Source organism: Mus caroli, chromosome 12, assembly GCF_900094665.2.
Source record: "Mus caroli chromosome 12, CAROLI_EIJ_v1.1, whole genome shotgun sequence".
Lineage (NCBI taxonomy): Eukaryota > Metazoa > Chordata > Mammalia > Rodentia > Muridae > Mus > Mus caroli.
In genome coordinates this window covers 84,401,723-84,424,723 of record NC_034581.1, presented here as the reverse complement: position 1 = coordinate 84,424,723, position 23,001 = coordinate 84,401,723, and the positions used below count along the sequence as shown (strand labels likewise).

Below are 23,001 nucleotides of genomic sequence, written 5' to 3'. Positions count from 1 at the left end.
ACCTGAGCTGACCTAATAAGAAAAGCTGTGAGCTCATGTTTTTTTTTTTTTTTTTTTTTTTTTTTTTTTTTTTTTTTTGCAGTCTATACTAATGCTCAGAGTTATTTCAGAGGCAAAAGGAACTTATCAAGGATCCAGGGAGACTACCCTAGAGTTACGAAAAACATTCAGAGGGTGGAATACCACATGGATATGAGTCTGACTAACAATCCTTTTAGAGCTCCGTGCTTAACCTTCTTCTTCTTCTTCTGACTTCCTTGCATTTTTTGTCTATTAACTTATGCCTATATTTATATTAAAATTATTATTATCTCATTGGCCTTTCTTTATGTTTAAAGATGTTTCATTTCCTCTCACTTCTTTTTTCTCTTCTTTTTGATATTATAATTTAATTATAACACTTCAATACCCTCCAAAGCTTTGTCCCTGCAGTTTTTTGGATTCATGATAACACCCTTTACCAATAGTTACTTGTCTTGGTAAGGATTTCTACCACAATGATGAAACACCATGGTTTAAAAAGTTGGGGGTGACGAAAGGGTTTATTTGGCTATTCTTCCACACCTGAGTCCATCATGGAAGAGAGTCATAATAGCTACTCAAGCAGAGCTGGAACCTGGAGGCAGAAGCTGATGCAGAGACCATGGAGGGGTAGTGCTTACTGGTACATTCAACATGACTTGCTCTGCCTGTTTTCTTATAGAACCCAGGACCACCAGGCCAGGCATGACCCCATCCACAATGGGCTGGGCCCTCCCACATCAGTAACTAATTCTAAAATGTCCTACTGGTGAATATTATGGAGGTGTTTTCTTAATTGAAGGTTCCTCCTCTCAGATGACTTTAGTTTGTCTTAAGCTGTCTTAAAACTATTCAGTACATATTGTATGCCTATATGAAAATGTATACACACATACATTGCCAAATGTAACCTGCTCTGCCCATACAATGCTGCCTGTATATTTTCACTGTACAACCACATTGTTGTGCTCTTCCCTAGAAAATGCTCTCCTATTTCGAGATTTCCTCAGTTATAGATAATGCTTTGTATAAGTTTAAGGCCGCGTTGGCTTCTCTTCATCTAGATTGGCACATTCCTTGGTGTCATCCTTGTTTACCTCACCTTCGGGAAGTCATGTTGGTGAGAATTTATGGGGGTAGCTTTAGCTCTCTGATTGTAGTTAAGAGCTACTCAACAAATAAGTACTGGAAATGTAGCTAAGTACTCAATGTGAGTGAAGTCATGATTACTGGAACCCTAACAACAACCCATAAACATTTGCCCTTATACTCAGAGGTAAGTGTATTCCTCACCCCTTACTCCTCTTTTTAATAGATGGAGACCACTACCAAAGCCTGCAACCAACCAAAATGCAGCCCTAATGGATACATCTATAAGACATTGCTGCACCTAAGGCTCAGAGAACATTGCAGAGGAGGGGTTGGAAAGACTCTAAGAGCCAGAGGATCAAGAAACTTTCTATGAGATAGTAATAGTCTCTGACACTTTATTCTTTGTCTTTCATAGTTGGGTGGCTATAAAATGATCCTGAAAAGATTTTCTCATAGGGGTGTCTAGCAATTCTCAAAAGGCTAGTGTTAACAAAAACGAGGGACAAATAGAAGAAGCCCTCTCCATGCACTTCTATCCGAGGCAACGTCCAGCGAAAAGAACAGAGACAATGAGCCCTTCAAAGCCATTGTAGTCCAGTACATGCTAGATAAAGAATGAGTGGCTCTTCTAAGCTAAATGATACCTTCTTGGCCATCACAGTCACCATTCCCAGCAATTCATCATCCTCAACATGTTATGCTGAAGCCCCGGTCTGTTGAGAACACCCCACTGTCTTTCATGTTCCTTCCTTAACTCAGTCACTTTTTCCACTAAGTTTTATATCTAAAGTAGGCTGTACTCTACTTAAGTAGAAAAATCTTTCCCCTCATCTCTAGTAGGAAATTATGATGCTTGAGAGATATTTCCTATAAATATCTACAACCAAGACACCAGATTTAGGGTGAGACAGAATAGACTACTTTTATTCTGATTTAAGAAAAACATTTTAATGTCACCTGAGAGATGTCACAGTCAGTGTTATTGAGCTGTCAAATCACCTGCCTCTCAACCCCTTCCTCCTAATAATCAATAAATATCAGGCAGCTTATATACCATGGGCCAATTAAGAAACTTTTACTCGCCACACTCACTGCTAATGGATCAACAGTGGAACCACAACTTATTTTGCCCCAGGTGCATAAGTAATCACAGCGTGTTAAGAAACATTGATCACCAAAATTACCTGGACATGTGCCCTAAGCATGAAGCATTCTATATTTCTTCATTAGCATCAATGATTCATTTCTATAAAGAGTAATTATTTTCTTACCACTTAGACCATAAATTTCTCTCAATTATCATAGAAGACTTCAGTGTATTTGCAATAGGTAACTAGTCATGATAGTTCTATAGTATCAGAGAGTCCTCATATTTTTGAAGAAAAAAATCTATTCATACCTACAAAAGTATTAGATGCCCTCTACATGAAATACCTATCTTTTGATATAATCAAATGAATTTGAAAAAGATTTTCACTATACCAGGCTATCTCATGAGTCAATACAGTTTGATTTACCAGGCCACCGGGCTTTCAGTTTCTTCATTCCTGAGTTGGTGCAAACAGGGACAGGAACTCCAACCATTAAATCTGCCTCCGTTTCTGGTAGGAAGGGTCAGCTCTAAAGCCCAGAGGACACTTAAAATGCATGACCACTGGGTGGCAGCAACTTCTGTCACCTAGACTCACTACTTTTCTGAGCTTCAAATATGAAAGTCTGAGATATGCTACCTTATGCTCCATTTCCATCAAAAGACCTTGAATAACCAGAAACTTATCTGTGCTCAGATGGAGCCATGGCAAAACATGGTCTCTCATGATTATCGTGGAGTTCAAAGTAACGTTAGACTAGTTGGCCTGCGAACCCCAAAGATTCTACCTGTTGTGTCTGCACCATTGTTAGTCCAAAGCAGGTCCCCAAAATACCAGTGCTTATGACAATGACCTACAGAGAAGGACTATGACTGGGTAATCAGGATTGTTATTGGCTAAATCAAAGCCTAAACTCAGATTCCTTAGGACTATCACAAGGTAGGTTTCTGTTTACCAGGAAAGCCACTACCACCCTTATCTGTCCTTAAGAGTTAACTATCTTGGGCAAGGGCATCTAGTTGATGATTAGTCTGAGCAGCCTGCATGACCTCAAATACCTTTACCCTGCTGACTATCATATAAAGTCTGCTTGCTTTCCCAGACTGCTGCTGCTCTGTTCCCATGAGGCAACCTCACAGTTTGATTCTCCAAATAAACTTTGTTTTCTATCCACATAATTCTCCTATTCAGTGGTGCCATTGCTCCTTCACTTACGGTCATCACACTTTGCTTTTTACCTGGGTGCTAGGTAAGTAGACTCAGATTCTTATGCTCAGGGCAAGCACTTTACCAATGGAACTGTCTCTCCAGCCTCCTATAGGCGGAGCACTTAATGCCCTCACACTCACTTCATCTATAGACATCAATATATAAGGTGGAATTCATGGTAGATAATTAGGTCATAATAGAACTCTCATAAATGGGATGACACACAAGATAAATGCTTTCTCTTTCTGCCTAAGAAGGTCCAAGAAAGCCATCTGCAAACCAAGGAGTGGCCTTTCCCAAACCAGACCTGTTGGCACCTTCATCTTCTGCTTCTAGAAGCATAAGAAATCCACATTCATTGTTGAAGTACTAAGTACACGTTGTCCCATTAGAGAAGTCTGACCTTGCTAGACCATGTGGAGATCTGAGTATTTATTTTAGTAGTCCCACCCATAATTTGGCAAGTCCTTTGGTACCATGCCCTGTTCCACCCAAAAACTATATCTTCTACATGTCACAGCCCCACAGCATGACAGGATCAACACGGGCTTAGACCACTTGACTATACAGCTGTCTCATGAAATGAAACAAACAAAAAGAAAATACCAATCAACCCCCACAGCTTGAGCAGCTCTGCAGAGCTTTTTGAAACAGTCCAAACTGTGAACCCCACCCACTCAGATTTCATTTCTCCCTCCTCCCAGCCTTCACTTGTAGGCTTCTTTGTCAATGCTAATCCTAGCAGGGCTAGTACATACCTGGTTCTATTAATTTATGACAGGTGACTTAGATTTCAGGTCACAGGATTTAACCCACAGCAAATCCAAATTTGCATAAGGATAATGGGCATTCTACTATATTTTATGCCAATAAGCCCTAATGTGGTAATTAACCACTGAGCACATTTACTGATAAGCTATTCATTAGAGGAAAAACCTGACAACCAGCGGTGTTATCAGACTCCACAATTTTCAAATCTCTTTCAGAAATGCTAGTTTGCCCATAGGGATTAAAAGCTAGCAAAAAATCACAAAGGAGTCACCCTCAATGCTATTTTCATAAAACCGCTTGTTTGATGAACCCATAGAGGTTAGAAGCAGTGTACAGATTTAGATAGATAGATAGATAGATAGATAGATAGATAGATAGATAGATAGATAGATAGAGATATGTATATACATTTTTATTTTTATTTTCTTTTTGTCTGTATGAAAAGAACTTCAAATCTCTGAAGAAAGAAATCAAAGAAGATCTCAGAAGATGGAAAGATCTTCCATACTCATGGATTGGCAGGATTAATATGTGCTTTCTCTTAATGTCAAATTTTCTTCATCAGAAACTGCAGTGGTGGAGGCATTTAGCTATTGCCTTGTCCACTGTGGGGAAGATCTGATTTGTTCATCAGCATAGAATGGATGTTTTTATGAATGAATGCTCTGATGGTTCAGTCCAGTAGGTGTGGACAAATATCACTAAAACCAGTACATTGAACAGTCAGTCTTCTTTTCTTTTGCAAGAATGGTTTCATTCCAGGTCCTGTGTGGGTATCAGTTTTACTCGTTATTTGTTTGTACTTCTCTTCCTCAGTAACTCCACTAGGCACTAACCACTTGGCACTTGGTCCAACCTGCCGCAACTGTGTTAATCCAGTGTTGAAATAAATTTAGCTTGACTATGTATAGTTAACAAATCATAGCTATTGTGGCTACCCAGTTAAATAAGATACAATCTATGTCTAAGAAGCAAACTGCATTTTGATGCCGTCCACGGCTCCACGGTTCTTCCTCACTTGCATTTGTTCTGTTAAAAGTCATTTGGCAGCTCTAGAGAAGAATATTTAGGTTGCTATACACACACGGAGCTGCTCCCAGTATTCCAGTTCATGCTGGTTTCTCCATTTCTGAAAACTTTTAGTATGAATTGCTTTCTATTCCTGATTTTGCCATGTGATAATAGAATTTTTCTATTTTTCTTTATGATTGCATTCTTCAAGTGCTTTGTGTAGGTAAATGTTTTCTCACCAACTACACCTTTATCTGCTGCAAATCCTTTGCACAATAAACATGCCAAACAGATAAGATGGCCAGCTGTTTTGAAAGGGAAAAAATTTCCTGTCATATCACTGTTAACAGTCTATGGCATTCAATGAATGCCTTAAATTGAATTGAACTCAGCTGAATTGATATTGTCTTCCAGATATTCATGGGTTACAAATCTATGAGGCATGTGTTCTATTTGATAAATACAGAAATATGAATCTGGAAGTTTACTGTTCTGTAACTGTGACTTTTAAATTGTACTATGATGGATAGATGCTGAGCCCTTCAACTCACAGGGGTGGTAAAATCCAATGGGAGAGTTAAACACCTAGAGGAGAGGAGAATGTAAATGCAAGCAATGAGCTGTATGCATAGTGCACTGCATAAAGAAATATGTCTTAAAACTTAGACCAATTCAAAGTAAGGCTCCAAAGTATTTCTCATACATAATTTTTAAAAAATTCCATTAATTCTTTGGGAGTTTCGTATATGCATACTATGCATTTGAATATATCTACTTTCCACTTTCCCTCCAACTCCTCCCAGATCCTTCCCTTCTACCACCCATCCCTCCTAATGCCATATCTTCCTGTTAGAATCCACTGAGTTATCCAAATAGAACCACCATTCAGTGCTGCCTGTAAGTGCATATGTATAGACAGAGCCATTCATAAGGACAAACAATCTATGGGGAGGGGGGCTGGTAAGGTGGGGTGACTGACTCTCTGGACTCCAGAAGCTTCAAATACCAAAACTCCTCACCTAGAAGTGAGACTTTGTGAGTACTTTCTTTTGCATGCTCTGACTCGACTGGCTTGATCTCCTGCAGATCTTATACAAGCAACCACAGCCAATGTGAATTCATGAATGCAGCAGCTCTATCAGGTCCAAAAGGCATTACTGTTTTGCAACATTCCTGCCCAACCTCTGAGTTTTATGCAAGAAATATTTGGAATCATCCTGTTGTGTATGCCCTTGTAGCTTGAGATTCTCCCTTTGTCTTATTCTTTTGTCCCTGAACTTCAAAATGATTAAATCTCTATTCAGAAGCAAAACACAATGGTGACAGGTGACTTCTGATTCTTTGCTCCAATGGGACTATCAGCATCTGCAGTGATTTGTCCTTCTTTGACACTGCTGATTAGAATGCCCTTCCCTGGGAACCTCCTGCTTTTTGGGCTTACGTGATACCATTTTCTTTCTGGTGGTTCTCTTAATATTTTTAGGTCTACCTTTTCTTAAATTTTGGTTTCTTTGAATACATGTGCAATCTTTAACATTGCTCTTCCTAGGTTCTCTGTATTCTGATTAAAGTTACAGTCTTAACTATATAAACTGAACACTAATCTCCGGGGAAACAAGTGCCTCCAACTCAACGTATCAAAAATAGCACAAACTCCTCTCAAATCTCCGAATTCTATGTCACTGTGGTGCTTTGAATAGGTTATATGGTCTCCAGAGATTCATGTGTTTGAATGTTTCCCTATAGGAAGTGTGGCACTATGAAGAGGTGTGGTTATAGCAGAGGAAGTATGTCATTAGGGATAGGCTTTAAGGTTTCAGATTCTCAAACCAAGCCCAGTGTTACATTCTCACCCTGCTACCTGCCAATCTAGAACACTCAGTTACCTTTCCAGTACCAGGTCTGCTGCATGCCACCGCAATTCCTGCCATGATGATAATTGACTAAATCTCTGAACTATAAGCCAGCCCCAACAAATGTTTTCTTTTATAAAAATAACTGTGGTAATGGTGTCTCTTCACAGCAATAGAAACCCTAACAAATCGACCTTCCTTATTACATTATATTGACAATGTCAGCTTCTGTCTACTACTTAGACTAAATCTAAGAGACAGCATACTGTATCTCTCTGGACCTTTATAAAGTTGTGTTTTAAAACAAACACAACTACCTGTTTGCATATTGACCTGGAGCCATTTCTATGCTCTAAAGACAGAGTTTGGTTATTGTGATACAAATCGTGTGGTCAAAAAAGCCAAAATGATTTACTATCATCTGATTCACTATTTCTCAGCTTCAGTACTACAGTAATTTGAGACTGGATCGTTCCTTATAATCTTAGGTCAGCTGCCCTCTGCATTGTAAAATACACAGTAGAGCAACCTTCTTCTACTTGGCAAATTGAGTACTACAGCTAACCTTTACTCCCCCCCCCCCCACTTTATCAATTTAAGCAACAAAAAGTATCTCTGGCCATGAAAAAATATTCTCTGGACTCAAGATTGTTTCCAATTGAGAACTATCAACCCATAAAAGAAGCCAACCCAACTCCAGAACTACAATTTCCAAAAAAAGAAAAATCCAATAAGCTTTTAATTCAATCAAACCCATATCTAGAACATAGAGAAAACACTCTACATCCACCATTTAATGACACTGGAAGGATTTTAAGACACCGAAGAACAATTAAACACTATAGAAGAGTTTCAACCTGAATGGGACATGACTGATAATCAAGCTGGTAGACATTTTTACAGCTGATTTTATTTTCCTTTAGGATTTTAAAGTTCATGTATTACCTTATGGTAATAGCTATGAAAAATCCATACTAAGAAAAATAACTTTTATCACAGATCATTGAATTGCAAAGAATTTTTAAAATGTAAACTTCACATTTTCACATATGCACATACATTTAACTTATCTTGAATAAAAATTTTAAACACATTTAAAAAATTATTCTCATGGCAGAATGGATCTTTTTAATTGTATAAAATATAATTTAAAGGAATAGAAACTTTTTTATAGTTATTCCAGAAATTCTATCGAAGGTTATAAATTACTTTCCACTCTTTTATAAACCTTTAGTATGAGCAGCATTGTTAGACCTACAAAAACATCTCTGCTCTCAAATGGATTAGATGTATGCTGTAAAAGCTAGCACGTGACTATAGAACAATATAGGAAAAATGAATGCCAACAATAGCTAATGTCTAAGGCATATGTCTAATATGTCTAATATGTCATAATGTCTAAGGCATATACAGTATATGCTAGGCATAGAAATTTTATTGCACTGTATCATTTGAACATTATGAAAACTTGTGTGGTAGAGACTACTAAGATACCTATTTAATAATTGAAAAAAGTGAGCTTCAGGGAAGCTACCTTCTTGCTAACACACACACATACACACACACACACACACACACACACACACACACACATATGTGGAAACCAGAAGAGCAGGCATCAGGTCCTGTGGAATTGGGGTTACAGTACTTTAATCACTGAGCCATTTCTTCAGTCCCCTCAAAATATACCTTAAAGAGTTACTGTCATATTTTCTTTGGGTTATTTTATCCATAATTTGAGTTTCATTGACTCAGGAAGCTTCTATAAGGAGTCATACAGAACATTCTCCAACACATGGAGCAGATCTTCAACACAGAACAGTGGACATTCTGTGAATATCTACTACACTTGAAATAAGTGATTGAGATATATGCTAATGAGAAAGTGAATAGAAACATAAAGTGAGCATTTTAAGCAAATAATTCTACTACAAATCTTTATTAATTTACCAAGCCTGCGTGATTATCAACCCTTCTTTATTATCACTGAAGATCAGAACAGACAACTGATCTGTTTCTTTTAAAAGTTTTTTTTTAATATATCAATTGTAAAAAAGTGATCATTTCATAATATCTTCATTACTAAACTAATCTATGTACCATACTAGCGAGCTATGCCTGCATGGCCACATTTATTGTGGCATTATTCACAATAGCCAAATTAAAGAACATTTTTAATATACTCACAAGCCAGGTTACGGGTTTAAATCTAAAGGACTATTCGATCTTATATGTTCCTGCCATCAAGAAATTCAAACTATTGGGAAAATACAGATCATTAACATATAACATACTAAGGAGTATTCTAGCATTTACATGTGATAAAGCTCTGAATTGAGAACCTATAATACAGTGCTTCTAACTTTTATGAGGGAAAACGAGATACCTCTATTAAACAGCACAAACATCACTAAAGCCTGGAGTTTGGTTTGCAAATGTGGAGGATGAAGGGATGGCCTTGACTTAAAGAAGGCAGAAAGCTCCCTGTGTCATGGGTAAGCAATGAGCTAAGGTGTACATAGAATAGGAGGTGAGATTACAGACATCTTTCAGGCATGTTTTTACTTAGTAGAGGGGACAAAGCTAATGTAAGGAGAAGATTAAAGACAAACTGAATCTGCAAAAAAAGCAAACAGGGGTAGTATTTATGCTTCAAGAAAATGGAAAATGATCCTGTAACCTAGGAAGAAAGAATCTAGCGTGGTAAATTTAGGGGGACAGAAGGAGAGTTAGCATAAACTTAATACTTTCCATTTTATGTGGAGAACATTAGGTCATATTCTGACACCAGTAAAGGAAGGGAAGAAGAGAATTATATTGAGAGGGAGAAAGAAAATTATACTGGTTGACAATTGGTGTGCAGCATCACTGCCTTGTGCTTCTGTGCCTTCAGTTAGTTGGGAAGCAAAATATTTGCTTCTGCATCTCTCTTTAAAACTGTGCAGACACTAGTTAGTCATGGGCCACCATCTACACACAGGGAACAGAGCCCAAGGTTACTGAAATGCCACAATAATGGAATAATTGCTTCTATATTTGTAAAAGAATAAAAAATAGCTAATCAATTAGCTCAGTGATTGCTTTATCCCTGCAGGTGTAGATGTATAAGGAGTAGGCTTTTTAAAATCTCCTTTGAGGCATTCGAAGACATAGGAGATTTTGTCTCAGTAGGATTGTTGTGGTAGATTACATTTGCTGTAAATAGTGACACTTTTAGGAAAAAGTAAGTTCCACTGGGTTTATCCTGAAAGAAAGAAAAACTGGAAAGCTAAATAAAGGACCCTTAAAAACTGGCTGGAAATTCCTAAGTCAAACTCATTGGAGATGAAAGCATCAGTGTCATAGGAAATACTAAGCCGAAACAAAATAAAGACACACAGATATCTCAAGACAAAAGCCTTCTACTGCTTGGCATTTATACCAGGAGAGGCTCCTTCTCTCTCTAGTCTCATAATGAAAATCATTCCTCCATTAGCAGGTTGAACAATATCAATTTGTCCAGTCAAAGTGGGAAATCAAGCAAAAACTGCCTTCCTCGCAGAACAATCAATGGCAAGGTGAAAGAAATGGGTAATTGTAGCTGGTTTCCCAGCAGGGCATTCTTGCCTGATTAAATGACCTTTCCTATGAAGTGTGTTCTTCAAATGATAGTGAGCAGCCATTCCCCAGAGTGAGTTTAACTCCAGATTCACCAGTCTTCTAGGAAGAGCTGTTTCCCTTTCCCTATCAGAGAGTCTATGATTGAGATGATGAGGATGCTGGCAGGAGACATGATGCAGGAATATTTAGTCTTCATCATTCATGCTGATAACAGTGGCAGTGGGCACAGCAGTCTCTGCCCCTGAACTCAAATTAGTATTGATGAGAGAATTCACCTAGGCTTTGGGTGTAAAGTAAGCAAAGGGTACGCAAAAAGTGCATTGCATCTTGTATTCACACATTTGATACACATTCACTCTATGTGCTCACTTGGTAATTACGGTTGAGAATGTAGCTGCTGTGGTTGTGATGGTTTTGGAGTTGATACCTTGATAAGACCAGGGAGAAGCAAACAGTTATGGATGACAGTTATAGAAAGAGGTGACAGCAGTGATTAAGACCTCAACTCTGACTGACCATAAAGGCAAGCCAGCGATCTTCAAAGCTGTGCATAGTCAATTGTCTTGGAAAGTGCTGAGAAAAGTCTTCAAATGGACGAGCCAAGTCAAATCAACTAGAATTTATTTTTTCTTTTCAGGGAGCTCATTTACTGCTATGAAGCTCCCTAGAAAATACAATCAGCTCATTTGACATTGAAGTCAAATTCACGTGGATGTCAAGTCTATTTAGATGGCCAGGGTGTCAGAAACTATGAGTAAAAGAAATAAAGCACTTTCTCACTTTCTCTCTTCCCTTTTCTCTCTCTCTCTNTCNNNCTCTCTCTCTCTCTCTCTCTCTCTCTCTCTCTCTCTCTCTCTCTCCATCCCTTCTTCCTTCCCTTTCCCCACCTCTCTCTCGGAATTCTTTGTGTTAGATACCTATATTTTATTCATTTGACTACTTCTTATTCTTAAGAATATATAAACCAGCCAGGCAGTGGAGGCACATGCCTTTAATCCCAGCACTTGGGAGGCAGAGGCAGGCAAATTTCTGAGTTCGAGGCTAGCCTGGTCTACAGAGTGAATTCCAGGACAGCCAGAGCTATACAGAGAAACCCTATCTTGAAAAACCAAATATATATAATGTATATATAATATATCAAATATATATCAAATATGTATATATATATATACTATCTATATACCAAATTGATCTCACTCCATAAAGCAGTTCTTTAGGTATAAAGACAATAAGAAAATGGTCAACTTTTGATTTTGTATTTCAAGATAGAGGAAGTTGGATCTGTCACCTAACTTTCTTAATAGTTGTCTTCATCTGTTTCAGAACTGAGCTCTAAGAGTGTTCTGATCTGTCAATTAGTTTACATTTTAAAAGCTTATGGCTTTCAGTCATTATATTCACCCATGGTGATGATATGCTGATGATATATAACTTATGCTGGTCATTGGTTATATTCTTCTATATTTGTTTTTATTCCTCAATGTCCATATCCTTTTCAGAGGAAACAGGAATAAATGGGAGCATGGGAAATTATACTACATGGCTAAAGGCTCTTTTGCAAAGGACAGAAAACAGAGTCAGAGGATGAAATGAATGGAAACTATGGCAGTCTAATTTAAAGAATGATTGATCGAAGACTTTGAAAATGTAACCGAGACCTAGACTTACTTTATCATCATCTTTCCACTCTGTTTTCAACATTCTGGCTTCATATATGGTCATTGTTCTGGCAACATGGATCCTAGTATTCAGCTAAAGAGCATCCCGAATTGTGACCCAAACAAATGACAGATGACTTCTAAAACATATGAACCAAAGTCCTGAACCTATGTGTCTCCGTCTCTGACTGAGTTAGGTGCTCTCCTATGGATAAAACATCATAGCCACGGTGCAGAAGTAGGTCAGAACACAGACGGCACAATCATTGGAAGAGTCAGATATGGAGAGACAGACTTTGAGTAGCCGAATTTTGAATGAAAAGCAACAAAAATCAATAAATAGTTACTAAGAATGAAAAATGGATATCAAGTTCACAAAAAAAAACCATATGCTTTTCCAACAAATCATCAACCATAAGGAAAAATCCCCCTTTTAATAGTTTGAATTTGGAACTAGGCATGGTGGCTCATGCCTGTGCCTTCCAGTACTCAAGAGGTTAAGGGAGGAAGACTGCATCTAGATTAACCCACACTAGTCTACATACTACTTAGACAGTTTTGGCTATTTTATTAATGTTATCCATGTTAATTAGTAATAATTTTGATAAAATAATAATTTATTAATTTAAAAATCTCAGATCAAAACAACTAAGGGCAGAGGAAATGGGAATGAGAGTGAATATAGCAGGAACTGAAGAGTTTCCCTCTTTTTTTCACAGTACTTTAATACCTAGTATTTCTTAGGCAATATTGTGGCCTGATATTACTTCCTTTTTAAAAACATACATTCTGGAATGAGTGATCATGTCTGCCCTTCTTGAAATATACCTCATTTATGCAACAAATCCTCAAAGATATAAGTTTTGTCTTCTTCTCTACAACTGCCATGCACATTTGGCTTGGCAACTATGCAATTCTGGTTTTAAAGATTAAGACATGGCTATCAAAGATCAGAAAAAGCTACTACTTTTTGAATAACATTAGAACTGGCTCTAGGAGTTAACTTCCTAGCGAGTATATATTTTCTCTAAATTATTTTATGCTATATTAAACAGCAAAGAAAAATAAACACTTCCTTGTTTTTTAATTGATAAGCAAAAAGCATATGAATACTGACCATATTAGCATTTTATAATGTTTTATTAAGCACATCCAATACACAATATAGTGCAGAAGTAGCCTGGTCAATATAACAAGTTTAAAGGCAGCCAGAGATTCATAATAAAAAGACCCTCTCTTAAAAACCAAAACAATGAAGAAAATCTCTTTTGCTTTTTATTATTTCTATCATTTCTTATTAAAATGCTTAACATAATTTCTATGTCACTAAAAATGGGAAATCTGAGGCCTGGGGCAGTCAAATAACTTGCTACATGAAGGACAACCATGAAGAATGAGTTAGATGGGGCACAACTCTGGACTCAAGTTCCTTCTGCATCACTCACACTGATTTGACCTCTAAAGATTCTGAGTTGCACAGTGTTCTTAACACTAGGGAAAAGAGGATTTCCAGACCTGTGCCATGACCCTAAATCACCTTCATACAGATGGATATTTGTCCCCACCTAATAATGAGGAAGAATACCAACACAAGATCTTGTAAAGCATTGAATTCAAGGAAAAGAAGAGAAGGGAGGACAGTGAATGAAAAAGAGACAGGGCAATATAAAAGAAAAATCAGAAGAAAAAATAAGGTATACCATCAGAGCCTAGCAACAGAAGACAGTGAGACAGAACAATGTAAAACAAGTATATTTTTTAAGGCAACAACAAACATATTATTCAAACGCCTGCAGGTGCCAGCAATTCAAATAAACATATAGCAATTAACAGAATTAACACAGCCTTAAATAGCTTCGCTCACCAGATGTGGACTCCTATCAGGGTTCTATAAAATGTAAAGTTATTACGGATTAAACCATTAATCATCTGTTCAGAGACTATCTCTGGCTGCAAAACCCCATTCTGTTTTAAATGGCTAATAATCACAAAGGGATTCAGGGTGTAATGTGCACAATAGTATTCCCCTCAATACTTTTTCCTTTGAATATATGTTCCATCCTCCCAATATTCCTGGTTTTCTTTTCTTCCTATTAGAGATGTCATGGGAAAAAAATGGCGAGAAAGACCAGTCTGTTCTAGAGGTCTCAGACAGCATGTGGGTTTCCCTATGGGCAAAGAGAGACTCTAATACCCTGGGTGCAGGGGAAGAGTGCCAGATGGAAGCAAAAGGAGGGCAGTGCAGAAAGAATCTAATTGAATGGCACAGAAGGACCAGCAGGTAGGAGGGCACTGTGATGGGCTTCAGTGAACTCCCTACATCTGAGGGCATCACTGTGTAACTCAGTATTGGCATAGATTGGATATCACTACTTGTGCTTCATCTAACAACAGCAGCTTAGCTATGCCAAAGACAGAAGAAGGAGAAAACTTATATCCTGACAGAAGGGGAATTGGAAACTGAAAAACCAGTCAAGGTGAAATGTTTTTCTGTGGAAACAGTTCAGGATAGTACTCTCCCTGTCCAGTGCTGGACCTGATAGATTTCTCTTACCATGCCTGCTTTTTAACTCCCTGAAAAGAAAATAAAGTATCCTGGGCAGGTGCAGATAGTAGATGGACAAGCTTTAGTTAAAGAATTAGGGCTTGACAAATAGCATGCCAATATGACAGTATCATACACTATGTAAGATCCTTCAGTGTTTCAGTGTTAATACAAAATAACAACCAACTCTACTAATTGTACTCTAGCTAATTATGTGACCATACCTCCAAAACTTATGATCTTCTGATTTGTTCTCTGGTATTCACAAACTGTTTATACGTTCCTAACTGTTTATTAGATGTTCCACCTGCTTGCCTTTGCTCACACTGTCCCATTACCCTCACCTTTCTTTCCTGTTTTCTCCATTCATCTTAAAGCCTCAGCTTGGGCACTGTGTCCTTTAAGAAGTCTTCCTTGATGGATCACAGCGCTCCCAATGGAGGAGCTAGAGAAAGTACCCAAGAAGCTAAAGGGATCTGCAACCCTAGAGGTGGAACAACATTATGAACTAACCAGTACCCCGGAGCTCTTGACTCTAGCTGCATATGTATCAAAAGATGGCCTAGTCGGCCATCACTGGAAAGAGAGGCCCATTGGACACACAAACTTTATATGCCCCAGTACAGGGGAATGCCAGGGCCAAAAAAATGGGAATGGGTGGGTAGGGAAGTGGGGGGAGGGTATGGGTGACTTTTGAGATAGCATTGGAAATGTAATTGAGGAAAATACATAATAAAAAAATATTAAAAATTAAAAAAAAGAAGTCTTCCTTGAACTACATAAATAATAGTAACCCTTCCTCAAGCATGACTGTCTTATTTTTGTATTGTCTACCTTTCAAGAAAGTTATAAATATATATCTGTCTCCTCCTACCACATTTGAGATCCTCTAAAGCCAGAATTTTATATATGTATATATTGTACCAGTCTTTGGAATGCTGTATGTTCTCAGTACTTACTTATGCCTATGGGTGCATTGCTCATAGTTTGCCAAAGAACATATTGTGCCAGTCTCTATAAAACTAGCTCTTTCAAAATGTCATAGAACACATTTTGCTCATGCTCACTCTTCCACACTTCTCCCATAGACATACAACACAGCTTCTTATGCTCTTTTTATGTTTACTTTTTTATAGCTTGGCAAGCCCTGTTTGTTGCTGTTTATACACTCATGAGTATAAGGTCATTCACAGGAATGGAGTTACCCCACCAGGATCCACACCCTTCAATAAATTGACTTTCCCTCTCCCAGAACCCTGAACTGTCAATACCTCCTTGGTCAGAGGTAAGGACTCACAAGACCCTCCTTACACCATGCCAGAATGTTCATAGGCCATTATTTGAAATTCTAACCCTAACATCATGTATTCAGAGATGAACTCTTTCAAGTAATAGGGCCTTGGTTTGGGTTTATAAAAGAGATCCTAAGAAATTCTTTAACCCCTTTTCCACCAAGTGACAAGGCAATGAGTGATAACACAGCCAACAAGAAAATGTCCTCACTGGAATTTGACTGTGATAGCATCACAAGCTCAGGCTCTTAACCTCCAGTGCTGGCAAAAGCACTTACATATTAAAAAAATAATAATAATCCAGGCTGTCTTATTTTAAAAAATAAAAACAAACAAACAAACAAACAAAAACCAACAAACTTTGCTACAGCAGCCTGAACAAAGATGATGTTGACCTGAACCTCACCAGCTCTTAGAGCTTCACACAGCTAACTCATTTTTTTTAGACATGCTTATTGAATGAAGTTTTTAGAAGCACAAGCTGTTTCTTAAGAAAGAATAGGTTTCCCAGGGAAAAGGGTATAGTTGAGTTGCTAGATACATGGGTTTTATCCATAACATCTCATACATAGGTATGAAGGCACACATCTGCAATCCCAACACTTGAGAGATAGAGGCAAGAGAACTAGAAAAGACCCAGCAGAGGTCTGTATAATAAGTTTCAGGTCAGGGTGAGATACATGAAACCTGGAAGGAAGTGAGGGAGGAAGGGAAAAAGGATATACTAATGATTGAGCACAATTTCTAATACCAGAAACCATTCTAGTTGCTGGGAAATAGTAATTATGTCTTCTCATGGAACAGGTCTTTTAACAAAGGGAAATTGACAGCATGAAATAAATGACTGGAGACAGAAATAAGGGAAAGACCACTAATGAGTGGCTGGATTGTCCCTCTTTTTACAAATATGAGAGACTTTCAATAGGGAAAAACTTCAAAATAAAAGGTTTTCCCTGATGATGATTTCCTAATACAGGAGTCTCAGAGATCTACACGGGCAGATGCACCTTCACTCAGAGTCATGGTCACAACTCCTTTGTAAGTGGTTATGCATAGTAATTGTTAGATTCCTAAAATATCATTGTATAATAATGTCTGGCTTATGTTCATCATTTCACTTGTCCCTGAGAACACAACAGAGCTCTTAGGATCTCTTCTTTATAAGTTTGCAAACTGATACTCTTAAAAAAAAAAAATCAGTGTCTAATCCTAAGCCATACAGTGTAATCAAATTTGTGTTCCTTCCTAAGTTAAGTAGCTTTCTATTTTAGTCTATTTCACTAATGTGTGAGTATTTTGCCTGCATATATGTCTGTGTACCACATGCATTTCTGATGCTCACTGAAACCAGAACATCCCCTAGAACTCAAATTATAAATGGTTATAAGCCACCATGTTGGTGCTAGAAATCAAACCCAAGTCCTCTGGAAGAGCATCCAGTGCTCTTAAATGCTAAGCCATTCTCTAGTCCCAGAGTCTATTAACTTTCAATTCAGATATTCTTTTCATGATAATATGGTACCTTTCCAGGGTTTTTGTGTTATTCTTTCTGTATTATTTTGTATTATCCTTAGAGAGAATTCAAAAGCCTATCCTTCTTTGTTGAGACCCTTTATTTTCCTCATAATAGCTATCTGAGGGACCTTAAAAGATTCAACTATTGCCATGGCAAAGTATTCTTTATAAATTCTATTGTCAGCTTTGCCTCAAATCATTTATTTGATACAAACTATGTACCCATTTTGAGATGTATTGTTCATTCAAAAATCGAAGTGTTGAGATTCCCACAAACCTAAGAATTTCTTTACCACCTTGGGTTTCTATTACAAACAAAAACCAAACATATAAACTAAAACAGGAAATTATAAACATGATCAAAATGTTAACGTGGTGGTATTATTGGATTAGGTGGAGTGTGGTGTACAGAGAAATACAATAGCTTGATGACAACTTGGACATGATTTTCACAGAGATATCAAATTAGGGGGTGTGAACACAGGTGATAGCCAGTCACTTTTGCTCAACATCAGAGTCACAACTCAGCTTTCAGGAGTGGAACAGGTTCCCCAAGTAAAACCTGTTTCTGCAACAAAAAAACAGATGTCCATCATCCCATTAGCCTTTCACCATGTCCCAAATTTGATGAAAACAGCATTTAAAGTACTCAGTTCGCTGGGGCAACTTAGAGACACAAATGAAAAGAGACGATAGGCAAAGGAAGAAAGAGAGATGAGGAAGGAAAGGTGGCATTATATTGTAAGGGGAGAGACTGTCATGAGGTTAAATGATCAAAGAGGACTCATCTGCAGAAAAGCTAAAGCCCATTGGGACAGGCAGTTCCTCCATTTTATTAAGTTGTCAGAAAAAAAAAAAAAAAACAAATTCTCAGACTAAAGACAAGTAAATACAGTGTTTAAACAGCAAAAGAAGCCTACATCCGGATGTCATTAGACTCAAGGTCACATACATGTTCAAGGTTCATAAAAACTGGAAAACCTCACAGGCCCTTAGAAAAAACAACTCACATGCAAAGCAGACAAGGTGGGATCCAGCAAAGTCCTGTTTTACAGACCATTTCCATCGACATTTTTGCTTAGTCTGTGTTGAAGTGATGTTTTGGTACACTGTGTAAAAATGTGCCTCTGTCCTTCCTTGCCTGCCTAAGGTACCTTCTGTTTGGTTAAAATAAAAAGTCGAGGGTCTATAGCAAAAGGCACAATAGTAAGGTGGAACTTCTGGACAGAGAGAGGAACTCTAAGAAAGAGATAGGAATGGGATATTTGCCACCCAGGCTTGAAGGAAGTCTAACCTATGAAACTGAGGACAGATAACCAGCCACATGAGAGACATAGAATGGTATAAACAAGTTAATATAAATTAACAGCTAGTTGCGGAGCAAACCTGAGCTAAGGCCAAAAGCATTATAAATAAATGCAAGCTTCCGCATTATTATTCAGGTGGAAAAACCCTAATGGTTACAAATGTGTGCCCTTATTCTACTCAAATAGGAGTAAATCACAGGGAACAAGTGCTGTATGCCTACCATAATTTCTTCAGAAACAACTGTGGCACCCCCAAGCCAGCAGAAGCTAGGGGTCCAACCATCAGAGAGAGAACAGCAGTCTCTGGATTCTCCTTCCATTTGTCCTTCAGACTAAGAGCAATGCAATTGCAATTTCTCTTCCTTTATCATGTCTTTCCTTTCCACCTTTTCAGCTCAACTCACACATGGTTTATTACAGCCAAGGCTTGGCTCAAATGTCACTTCTCTAAAACTGACTCCCACCTAAAATTTATCTGTTTCCTCTGTTCAATCAGGGCATTTAGTCTGTGGCACTGAACACATGGTCCTATGCTGTAATTATTCACTTACTGATCTCATTTCCCTTCCCAGGCTGTATAGTCTTTGAGTATGGAGACCATCCCTTACAAAGAGCACAAGTAAAGATGTATCATGGTTGCTTGATAAATAAGTCCATTAAATACATCTTTTCTGTGTACCTACTATGTGCCAGTTATAGAAGAGGCAATTCCTGTTCATTATGTGGTGCCATTGATGAGTCCCTGTTCAAGACCCTCAACTGCATGTGTGTTGTGCAATAACTATTAAAAGAATAAAATATATGCCCCAAGAGGAGGCTCACAAGATGTCACAAGAGATTTTTATCTAGAAGAAGGAATGCTATTAACTTCTCCAGAAATTTCCCTAAGGAAATGCTGTGTATATTTCAGGCAATCAAGCTTAGCTCAGTTTAAAGAAAGCACGTACAGTGTGGTGCTTCTGTGACACAATTCGGTGAGAGGACTCTAACAAATCAAGTCTGATTCTTTTTGCCTCAGCAATTGACCTTAGAGGTTGAACTTACACTTAACTGAAGCTCCTCTGCTCTCAACAACAGAGTCTCAACACATCAGCTACTAGGGTAATAGATGACTGGACTGCCAAGCCCTGCTGCCTTCTCAGAGCTACAGGGACTAGCTTTAAGGGAAGGAAAACAAAGAGAGAAAAGCAGGCCCATTTTTCAGACCATGGATGCTACACACTGAAATTTTTGCCTCTCTTTGAACAGTGAGAGAAAAAAATGTCTTTAGACTGCCACATTTAATAACAATAAACACATGTGCTATATTTTAGACAAGACACACAAACAGTCTAGCTTAACCACAGCTCCCCTCCTTGCCAGGTAAAAAACACAAAATCAACCTTCTGATATGTCTAGTTCCTTGAGAATTCATCTGCAATGAATGTTTCACTTACAATGCACAGCTAAGTGACACATGGGTTCGTTAGTTAGAGGAGAAAATAGGGTAATTAAGTAGCAAACCCAAGGCCACCCAACAAGGGATGGGCCCTTTAAAGTTCAAATCTTGTCTCCTCTAACATTTCATTTCACTCAAAGATTAGAGGCACAGCCATTGATCTAGGTCTCTCTCTCTCTCTCCCTCTCTCTCTCTCTCTCTCTCTCTCAAGTACTCATACCATAACCCATCCAGTGGAAGCATGCAAAGTTTACCTCTTTAAGGCAGCCCATGAAGTTGTTGCTCACAGGTGAGCCTGGCAAGTCTGCGGTACTTGGGCTTCCACCAACATAAAAGAAGTCATCTGAGCCCAGCATGGTGTAGTCCTCTTGAGTGTAGCCCGTTGTGGTTAGGATGCCATCCACAGAGATTGTCACCTGGTAGTGGGACATGGGGACAGAAGAAAATCCCAGCAATGACCTTACAATCCTGTTAAAACTCATTGGCTTCCCCTAGTTGTGGTTTCGGCTCCATTAAGGTTTTTGGTGAGGTATATTCTTTCTAATTTGGTTTGATTTTAGTATGTGCAGCCAAGTTCCATTTTCTGGTCTGCCTTCCTATGTCCCAAGCCTGCAGTCTTCCCTCATAGTTAATGGGTCAGTGTGTTAGTATAACTAAGCTGAGTACCTTCTTCCACCCACTACATCCTTCACTGAGTCAGGCTAGAAAATGGAACCACCCTCAGACGATATCACTTGTCTCAGTTCACTGCTAAAGATGATTGGGTTTTTTTTTCTTATAGTTGTTATTTATGGTAGTAATGAAAAACATCAAAGGAGACATTCAACAATGGTATATGTTAGGGGTTGGTCTTTGGTTGTTAGTGTTTTTTTCCCCCTTTTTTCTTTTCTTTTTTTATTTGTTTCTTTTATGGTTCACACCACACTAAAAAACATGCATTCAGGGTAAGGAAAGTGAAGGGTCTCTGTTCCAATATGTCCAGAATGATACATGCCGTGGATTACCCCAGGTACCAACCCCTACCCTCCCTTACCTACCTCCACCACCAACAGAAGAAATGACCCAAACTCAAAAAAGCAACTTTAACCAAAAGAAATGAATGTTGAGGCAATAATAGCCAAATTAATAATAATGATGATGCCAAAGGGGAGGGGAGGCACTCATACACCCACCATCCACAAGCAGAGGACAGAGAGAAAAAGATGGAGTCTCAGAGCATGCACACGCCACACATTGACACACCCATGCGGAAATTATCTGGAGCCAAGAGAGAAGGCAGGGCAGAAAAATAGTTCTGTGGGGGAAAGGATAAAATAGCAGAATCACAATCCACACCACACACGCATGCATTGAAAAAAACTCAAGGGAAAATAAAGTAGAAGTGGGGAGGGGAATAAAACACTCAAAACTAGAGTTTAACATTTCCCCTGCCTACCATGTCCCTCACTGAAAAAAAAGAAAAAGAAAGAAAGAAAAGAAAAAAAGAAAAGAAAAAGTCCAAACCCAACCCCCAAAATTATGAAAAAATGAGAGGAGGATGGAGATTGGGGTAGAGGGAAAGAAGAGAGTGGAACTGAATTGATGGTTGGTTGCCAGTTGTTAGTAACATAGAGGCAAATGGGAGACAGATGCTGATGGGTTTTCCACGAGACAGGACCATGCCATGCAGTGTATATGAAGAAAACAATTGGTGGTCCTCCCTTTGGCCACAGTGGGGAATGAGGTCAAAGAAGAGAGAGGAAGATTATAGGAAGCAGCAGCATCCTTTCCTCCCCAAGATCGCCTGTGGCAGCCACAGCTACAGAAAGGGACAGAGAGAGGGACTAAGGATTAGGGAGGAGACAGAGAAAACAGGAAGAGAGGAGAGGGAGACACAGTGGAAGGAAGCCCTCACTAAAAAAATCTCTGTTGTCTCTAGACTGTCATTTAGAGGTTTCAAAATAGGTAAGTAAAAATATAACTAATTGAAGAGGATCCCTTAAAAATAACTTTTGGGCAAAAATAAAAAGAAGGCTGGAGATAAAGAACTGTCCCCAACAAACTGGAATGAATACTATTTTCAGGACAGCTACGTTTCCTTCTGTTTTTCTTTTTAAAGAAAAATAAAGTCTTGCATTTAATTTAACAACAAAAAAAAATGAAAAGGAAGAGGAAATAAGTCTAAAGAGGACAAAAGGAGGGTCGGGAGAGAAAGGGGGAGCAACACACGGCAAACCCAAAAAAAGACAATAAGAATGATATCTACCAGACAATGTAGTTTGTTTACCATAGCGTGTCCGATGCCTGAGTGCTTTGCGGAGAAGGGGGAAGAAAGGAAATTAAAAATTGTGAACAGAACGATTGTTAATTAAAAATAAAAACTAAAACCAAAGATGAGTTGTTAGGGTGTTAGTACATTAGTTGGTTAGTAAAATGACGCATCGTATGAGTGATCTTGTGTTAGTTTTTCAAAAAAAAGGCACCCAACACAGAAGGAGAGTGGGGAGAGACAATGAGACCAGGACTCTATGGAAACTCTTGCTTGGGTACTCAGCCAAGGCAGCCGCCCCTTCCTTCCAAATACCCCCCAGACCAACACCTCACCCTTTAGAATTAGTA

General features: G+C 38.4%; 1 protein-coding gene across 32 annotated transcripts in view; it reads right to left on the bottom strand.

Annotated features, from left to right (window-relative positions):
- The window catches only part of Nrxn3 (neurexin 3), a 1,604,379-nt gene that overhangs the window by 1,109,236 nt on the left and 472,142 nt on the right, over nt 1–23,001 (bottom strand). For 17 of the 32 annotated variants that reach the window (XM_029484636.1, XM_029484650.1, XM_029484638.1 and 14 more), the window contains 2 exons: nt 22,670–22,693; nt 20,658–20,819 (listed from right to left, as the gene is read on the bottom strand). In XM_029484636.1, coding sequence (XP_029340496.1) covers nt 20,658–20,819; nt 22,670–22,693 — 186 coding nt within the window. The remainder of the gene's footprint in view (nt 1–20,657; nt 20,820–22,669; nt 22,694–23,001) is intronic. The other 15 variants (XM_029484652.1, XM_021179711.2, XM_029484640.1 and 12 more) reach the window with 1 other exon arrangement.